The sequence below is a fragment of the Trichosurus vulpecula genome, chromosome 1, assembly GCF_011100635.1.
Source record: "Trichosurus vulpecula isolate mTriVul1 chromosome 1, mTriVul1.pri, whole genome shotgun sequence".
Lineage (NCBI taxonomy): Eukaryota > Metazoa > Chordata > Mammalia > Diprotodontia > Phalangeridae > Trichosurus > Trichosurus vulpecula.
Window position 1 is genome coordinate 428,678,537 of NC_050573.1, and position 8,933 is coordinate 428,687,469.

General features: G+C 36.7%; 1 protein-coding gene across 1 annotated transcript; it reads left to right on the top strand.

The window, feature by feature from the left end:
- Positions 1 to 4,757: 4,757 nt before the first annotated feature.
- Positions 4,758 to 5,390, top strand: LOC118831899 (60S ribosomal protein L15-like). The gene has a single exon (XM_036739380.1). It carries the CDS (start codon positions 4,758 to 4,760, stop codon positions 5,370 to 5,372), a length of 615 nt encoding a protein of 204 aa, XP_036595275.1. The 3' UTR covers positions 5,373 to 5,390.
- The last annotated feature ends 3,543 nt before the right edge of the window (positions 5,391 to 8,933 follow it).

Consider the following 8,933-nt stretch of genomic DNA (forward strand, 5'->3'; position numbering starts at 1 on the left):
AGAATTTAGGAAAATAATTCCAAACCTGGCTAAAAGGCATGGTTTGTTTGTGCTGGTGCAGGTCAATTTTTCATGCAGCTGTTTGGTATCCCTTTGCCAAAATTACAGCATCTCTACATTCTTGACTTATCTTAATATTCTGGATCTTATGTATTCTAGACCTGATTCTAAACAACAGGGAGGAATTACTAAACGAAGGAGAAATTATGGAAGCTTTGGGGTAAATCATGATTTTATGTAAAAATTCAAGATGGAAGAAAAGAAAGTGGGTCATAGTGTGACGGATAGTCTAAATTTTGGGGAAATGTATCTCAATGGGTTCAGAGGTTCCCCTAGAGGATCTTTGGCATATTCTAGGGCATCCTATCCAAAGGAGCTCAAATGAAATTCTGAGAATAAAAAAAGAAATTATTTCAATGAGTAAGAAAGGAGGAATTGTTTAAAGACGTCACTGTTGAAGGGCAGAAAACTCATATATAAACTCGTGTTTTCAAATTTCAATTTTTTTTATTTTAATAGGCATTAATTTTTCTCCTACCCACCTCATGCCCACTGTTGGAAAAACAAACAAATATATCCCCTGTCTAAAACTGTATGTTTTAATTTATATCTTGAGTCCACCATCTTAGTTAGGACAGTAGGTATATGCTTCGTCATTTGGCCTTGAGAATCAGGGCAAGTCATTGAACTGACAAAATTCTTGTCTTTCATAGTTGTTTGTCTTTACAGTGTTGTTATTATACAAAATGTTCACCTGGTTGTGCTCACTTGTAGCAGTAAGCACCCTAGCATACCCAGGATGGCCTGCTAGCACAGGTTCTTTAATCTGCTTTTATAGGAAAGACTGCTCAAAAAGGGGTTAACAATCCTACTTTTAATTACATTCACTAGTTCAGGGGAAAAGTTAGCACCCTGAAAGTCAGAGAAAATGCAAGCAGAGAAATTAGCATAAATATCAACAGACAGAGCTTTTAATTGCCTGAACCAAAGCAACATTGCTATACACTTTATATAAACCACTGGATCAAGAGAACCTTTACCTCTGAGCAGTCAGGGGATCTGAACATATGGCTACTCAGAGTCTTGACCAGGGAATCAAAAGATCTTTCTCATAAGCTAACCCCCAAAGCAAAATACCAACTCAGAGTGTATATACACTTCTCAGAGCCAGAAGGCATCACAACCCTCATGACTCAGTGCCTAATCAACTTAGCATTAAAAGGTGTGAAAGCCTTCCTACAAGCAAGCCTCCCCTAAGCAAGCTTTCCTTATTGGGCTCCATGTGAGGCCTATTAATGGTCGGGCAAGATCTTTTACTCCATTAACCTTACACCACTTTACTCTGCAACAGTTCATAAAAGTCCTCCCAAATTGTCTCTGAAACTTTCTTTTCATTATGTTTTAGTGGTATAATCCATTTCATTTATGTACAATAATACAGCCATATCCCACAATTGATGGATTCCCAATTAATTTCCAATTCTTTGTCACTCCAAAAGTACTGTCATAAATATTTTGGTATATATGTATCCTTTTTTATTTTTTTTATGATCTCTTTGTGATACAGGCCTAGTAGTAGGTCAAGGGATATACATGGTTTAGCAAATTTTAGGGAAAAGTTTGAAATTATTTTCCATAAGGTTGAATAATTTCAGAGATCTATCAAAAGTGCATCAATATGCTTGTTTTCTCAGGTCCCTTTTCTGCTCTCACCCAGGATTTACAACTTTATTTTTTTCTTCATCTTTGCCAATACGATGGTGGAATCTCAGAGCTTCTTTAATTTGCATTTTTCTAATTTTTACTGATTTGGAGCATTTTTTCATATGGCTTTGGATAAATAGAATTTCTTTCTTTGAAAACTCCTTGTTCATATGCTTTTATCAATTTGGAGATTAACTCATATTCTTATAAATTTAAATCAGTCCTTTGTATATCTTGGAAATGGAACCTTGATCAGATAAACTAAAATATTTTTCATAGTTAACTTTCCCTTCTAATCTTGGACGCATTATTTTTATTTGTGCAAGAACTTTTTAACTTCATAAACTGAAAATTGTCCATTTTGTAAGAACTTGGATTTTTCAGAGATTTATATCTTTCAACAGTCAAGGACAAATAATGAAGGATGAATACAAACATGATAGGCTATATAAGAATAAAGTTAGGAGTATTAAATTTCAGAAAGATTTTAGGCCAGAAATTTGTTAAGAGCAAGAAAAGTGACTTAAAAAAAAAACTTTTTAAAGGATCAACTTAGTGCTAGGACAGATCTTCAGGGCAGATGGCGCCATGATTATGGAGAGAAGAAAGAATTATCCAATGTGAAGTTTTACTATGCTATGCTAAGCATAGGAGTTTTGGGACTACACATGAAAGAATGAAAAAATGGCTAATAAAAGTGAGTAGTGAGAGATGACCTATCTTCCATGAATGAATTTAAGTTATAAAGCTTGAATGAACTACACCAACGATTACTCAGTTAACAAGCATATAATTAAGTGCTAACTGTGCCAGGCACTGTGACAAGTTCTGGGGATACAAAAAAAGACAATACAAAGAAACAAAACATACAAACAACACCAAAAAAGCCCCCAACAACCTAAGAACCAAAAACCCTGCCCTCAAGGAGCATTTATCCTACTCAGGCAGACAATATGTAGATAGCTAGGTATATGATATATGCACAATAGAGAAAGTAATAGGAAAGGGGGATATTCTAGAATGGAAGTATCTGGGAAGATCAAGAAAGATGTGTTGTAGAATATGGGATGTGAGTTGAATGTTCCAGGGAAACTTAGAGGTAAAAATGAGACAGGTAGAACATTCCAGACATGGGGGACAGCCAATACAAAGACATACTGATGGGAGGAGGAATGTTGTGTTTGGAGAAATTTGGGTACTGAAAGATTAAGCAGATTTGATTGTTGAATCATTTCTGATGATTCTTGAAAGATTGTGTAGAATGAACAAAATGCCACAGGACAAAATAAGAGGGAATATTCCAATATTCAAGAAAGATAAGAACAAATTTTTGAACTACAAGTCAGTCAGTTTGACTTTAATTCCTGGCAAATTCTTAGAATGTATTATTAGTGAACAGATTCAGAAAAGGATATGATCATTATGGGAGCCTGCCTGCTCATTAAAAACAGACCATGCCAGGCTATCTTGATTTACTTCATTAGTAGGTTTACTAGACCACTGGTTGGTCAGTAAATAAGAATTTCTACCTCTTCATTCTCCATTAGATAATCTGCTGGATTTAGATTAGACTCTAAGAACATCAGGCTTCCTCCAGGATAAATTCATCACCAAAAGTTTCATCTCCATGGAGATTATAACAGAAGTGGCATAGCAAAAAATTCTTCCTGTAGTCTCCCTTATAGAGCATTTGGAATTTCCAACCATCTCTTCATTTCCCAAAACAAGAAGACTTATCTTCCTGAGTTCAAATCTGGCATCAGGCTCTTACTAGCTGTGTGACCTTGGGCACATTACTTAAGTTTATTTGCCTCAGTTTCCTCATCTGTAAAAAATGAGCCAGAGAAGAAAGTGGCAAACCACGTTAGTACCATTGCTAAGAAAACTCCAAATGGGGTCACAAAGGAGTCACAAAGACTGAAAAATTAAAAACAAAGCAAAAGAAAACACTTTATTTCCCTCCAGTTGCTTGGTTTTGATTTTAAGAATGTCATGTCCCTTGAAGCTTTTAGCAAAGGGAGCAGGGGAGGGGATTTCTCTCCCTCCTCAGCCCCAGTGGCAATGGCAGTTGGAAACACCTGGGAGTAGGAACACATGCTTAATTACTCAAGCCTGAAACTGCACCTCAAGTCCTCAGCTTCCTCTTCTGCTTTGTGTTTCTTTCTGTAAGCTTAGGTCACTCAAGGATGATCTGAAGGAGAGAATGTTTCTAGCCTTTGGTGATACCTCATGAGTTCAAGACTTCCTGGGTTAGGAGGGAGGATTCGGGGAAGATGGCAGAATAGGTCAGTAAACTTTCAGTTCTCTGAATTTCCTCCACAAAAGAAGACAGAACATCACCTCAGAGCAGCAGAAATAAACACGGGATATAACAATTGTCCTCCTAAGACAATTTGAGAAGACCCCAGGAAACACCTGACCTGCAGAAGTGAAGGTTCAGCCTGAGTGAAATGCAAACACCTCCAGCCTACTCTGAAGAAACAACAAACAATAAGACTTGGGGGCAGCTGGGGTGAGAGGCAGCCTCAGCTTTAGAAACTTCGATTTTGCAGACAGCAGGTCCTCTGATGGTTGCGTAGGAAATTGAAGAACCCTCCACTGTCAAAGGAGGCCAAGCACACCTTTGTTGAACAGGAGTGTCCTGGGCTGTGGCTATGGGGAAAAGGAGCTAACATACATCTGGTGAGTGCAGTAGTGAGGGGTAGGGACCCTGTTGACTGTGGGCACTTGAAGAAGGGCAGAGTCCCTGTTTTCAGTTCCAGGGCAGAGAGCACAGCTGTAGTTTGCAGTTACTGGAGAGACCGCAGGGAGCAAGATCATTTGAAGGACAGTGTGGCTGGGGGCCCTAGCCTTTGGCTTAGGAATGGAGAGGTGCGACCAAGGTTAGACCTGGAGACAAATCTCAGAAAATAACAGTAAGAAGGACCTGAGGCTTGGGGCATCATTCCCCACACCTCAGAACCAATATTTGATGGCACAAATAGCTGCTAAAAAATAAAATAAATAGCTTTGCGGTCGGCGGCAGCCATCAGGCAGGATAGGCGTGAGCGAGGATGGTGGCATACAAATACATTCAGGAGCTGTGGAGGAAGAAGCAGTTGGATGTCATGAGGTTCCTGCTGCGCGTGCGCTGCTGGCAGTACCTCCAGCTATCAGCGCTGCATTGCGCGCCCCGGCCTACCGGACCCGACAAAGCCCGCAGGCTGGGCTACAAGGCCAAACAAGGTTATGTCATCTACCGTATCCGAGTTCGCCGTGCTGGCCGAAAGCGTCCAGTTCCCAAGGGTGCAACCTACGGTAAACCCGTGCATCATGGCGTCAATCAGCTGAAGTTTGCCAGGAGCCTTCAGTCTGTAGCAAAAGAACGTGCTGGCCGCCACTGTGGGGCCCTGAGAGTCTTGAACTCATACTGGGTGGGTGAAGATTCAACCTACAAATTCTTTGAGTTTATTCTTATTGACCCATTCCATAAAGGTATCATACGAAACCCCGACACTCTATGGATCACCAAGCCAGTGCACAAACACAGAGAGATGCGGGGGCTTACCTCAGCTGGCCGAAAGAGCCGGGGTCTTGGAAAGGGTCACAAATTCCACCATACCATTGGAGGTTCTCGTCGTGCTGCTTGGAGAAGGCGCAATACTCTCCAACTACATCGATACCGCTAATTGGTGCACATTAATTTGTAAACTAAAATGTTTAATAAATGACATTTATGACCAAAAAAAATAAAATAAATAAAAATGAGCAAGTGAAGGAGAAAGAACCCAACTAGAGGTAGTTACTATGGGGAGAGAGAAGATCTGGGTTCATATTCAGAGAAAGATAATAGAGCTAAAAAAAGTCACTCCTTTTTTTTTTTTGATGAGAGAACTATCAAATTGTCCCCACTGCAAAGAGTTGTTGGAAGAACTTAAAAAAAAAAGCACTTTAAAATCAAATATGAGAGACTGAGGGGAAAAAAAAAATTAGAAAAAAAGAGCAATTCAAGAAAATCAAGAAAATTATAAAAAAAAAATCTGGGGTTACAACCAAAGATAACTTACCCAGCAAAGTTAAGTATAATCCTGAATTTTTTTTAGAAAGGACATTTAATGAACTGAAAGACTTTCAGGTATTTGTGACAAAATCCCCAGAACTTAAGGGAAAATTTAACATATAATGTCCAGGAGAAATATAAGATAAACTTTAAAGACCAATTATAAGGGATTCAATAAGGTCAAATAATTTACTTTGAATATTTAAAAATATTAGCAGTACTCTTAAGATTGTCATCATTACTTGGGTAGTTTGAAGGAAAGGCATGGGCTAAACTGAGTATGATGGGGTGATTCTAAAAGAATAAAACTGTGTAGTGAGAGATAAAAAGGAGAAATTATCTTATATAAAAGAGGCATAAAAGAAATAGAATTGATATACACATATATGTATGTATATAAACATATGTATATGCATATATGTATATGTGTGTATATGTATAAAAGTCTTCTAAATTCAGAAAGAAATAAGAGGGCAAGAGAATAGGGTGGAGGGGATAAGGGAGGGACTTTTAGAGGGGTGGGTAGGTTAAGGAATGGGAGGGCAAGGCAGTGGATAGACGTAAAGCAGAGGAGTGAGGAGAGATAGAATAAATAGGATGAGAAAGATAGTGAGGAAAAACAGGAAGGAGGAAAATGTAATTGTAGCGTGGAATGTGAATGGGATGAATTTACCCATAAAACAGAAAGGGATAGCAGATTAAAAATTTGAATTGAACTCTATATTGTTTTTAGGAGATCATAAAAATGAGAAATACATACAAAGATAAAGGGAAGGAGTACAATTTATTATGCAAAAAAACCTCAGGGATAGTACTCATGATTTCAGACAAAGTTAAAGTTAGAATAGATTTAATAAAAAATGAAAAATAGAGAAACTACACTATGTGTCAGCAATATTATTCAGTATTGCTTTAGACCCTTTAAAATACCTAGACAGTATAAAATACCTGAGCATATATCTGCTGAAACAGATACAGGAAACTACATGAATACAAACATAAAACATTTTATACAAATAAACTCAGATCTAAATAACTGAATAAGGCCAATATAATTTTTAAAATGGCAATTTTATCTAACTAATATTTATTCAGTGTCGTTCCAATTAAATCATTAAAATAAATTATTTTACTGAGTTATAAAAAATAATAACAAAGTTCTTTTGGAAGAGCAAAAGGTCAGGAACTTCAAAGAAACCAAAAAAAGAAGTAAAGGAAGTAGATTCAGCAATATCTGACCTTAAACTATATTATACAGGAGAGCATTGTTGAAGTGTAAAAAGTAGGATTTTGATTATTTCAAATTAAAATGTTCTTATATAAATAAAAGATATGTAACCAAGAATAGAAGGAATGCAGAAAATTGAAAAAAAAAAAGCCTTTCATAGATAGTCTCTCAGACAGGATACAACTGGGTTGGAATACTACTGTAGTATAGGAAATGATGAGCTGGTTCATTTAGGAAGAAAGCATGGAAAGACTTGGACTTACAGAGGAAGATGCTGTCTACCTTCAGAGAAACCAATGATAGATGGAAATAAGAGGTACAGTCTTAAATATATATGTATATGTTTATAGATATCTATGTATATGTATATATGTATGTGTCTCTCTCTCTCCATATCTATCTGTCTCTCTATCTATCTATTTCCATGCTTAATTGTATCCTTCTTTAGGGTTGGTTGGGGCAAGAAAAAGGAAAAAATTTAAAGTAAAAAGTGCACAGCAGAGAACAAAAGAAAACCAAGGAGGCAAAGGAAATCTGGGCAGCTTCGAAGACAATATATAGTACTTACTAAATAGGTTTTCTAGAAATGGAAATTTATTGTTTTATATTGAATCTCTCATGGTCTACTGCATACATGGCAATGTTTTTTCCCTTTCTCATTTTGTACTTAAGTTTAAAATAAAAAAAAATATTTAAAAGAATATCATGTCCCCATATTGGTTACCCTCTAATGACACTCTTTCCTTTCAGCTTTCTTTAGTGTATTGTTTTCCTAATTAGATTATTTGTTCCTTGAAGGTAGAGATTATTTTTTTAATTGTATCTCTGGTGCTTAGCACAGTGTCTGGTACAGAGTATGTGCTTAATAATTATTTATTGATTATTAACTATGAGCAAAATGCTATCGTCATTACTTTGTGGATTTTAGGAAGGCATTTGACAAAATCTTTTTTGTGTTTATTGGATAAATTGGAATGAAGTGGGTTAGGGTATAATAAATTAGGTGGATTCAGATCACCTGGATGACTGAATGGACCCAAAGTTTAGTAATTAATGTCTCAGTATCAACTTGGAGGGAGATACTTGTTTTTGTTTGTTTAACATCTCTATCAATGATTTGCACAATGGTACTCCAGTTGCAGATTACACAAAACTGGAGAAATAAATGACAAGTTACTTCTAAAAAGATCCAGAAGGAGTCAAAATGGATTTAAATGGTTGGCCAAATTGAATACGGTTATCTCATCCACATCGCGGAGGTTAGGGGCCCAGCATCTCCTGATCTAGAAAATCCATGTAAAATTTTTTTGACCCTCCCTTCATATCAGAGAAGTCTAAAATTTTTTCTTTTTCTTTTATGGGGTCTTTACAGTATTAAAAGAAAATATGTTGATATTATACAGTGCTATACACATATTTTATGCATTTCCAAGTTTCTGAATGTCTTCTGTGTCATCTGCTGGCCTTTGCACATTGTCTGGGGCTTCCACAAAACTCCCCCAAAATTCCCATATAATTTCTTATGCTGACCCACAATATATCAAAACCACAATGGGGAAAGCTGTGATGTGGAAGGGATAACTGTAATAAAAAACTAGAAATAAATATATAGCTTTATACATGGTTTAAAAAATAAAATTAATAAGCCCAAAAAAGGGGGTTGTTTTATGAAATACAGGGTTTGTTTTGGGGTTTAGAAGGACTACAAACTCAATATTTGCCAACAATGCAATGTGGCAGCAAAAAGAAAAATCAATTCACTCTTCATTTTTTTTCAGCAGCAGCACATCTAGTATGACTGAAGTTATAGTCCCATTGTTCTGTGCCCTGTGTCAGGCTTCTGGATTTTATGAGCCTGAATGAGAAAAGAGAGAATAACAGTTAAGCTCCTAAGCCTTTACAATTTACAGATACCTATGATTTAACAGGTGTATTTAAGGGTCTTTTCAAGTAGCTTTCCTC

Coding starts and splice junctions, on each gene's coding strand:
- LOC118831899 (XM_036739380.1), top strand. CDS start 4,758: ATGGTGGCATACAAATACATTCAGGAGCTGTGGAGGAAGAAGCAGTTG.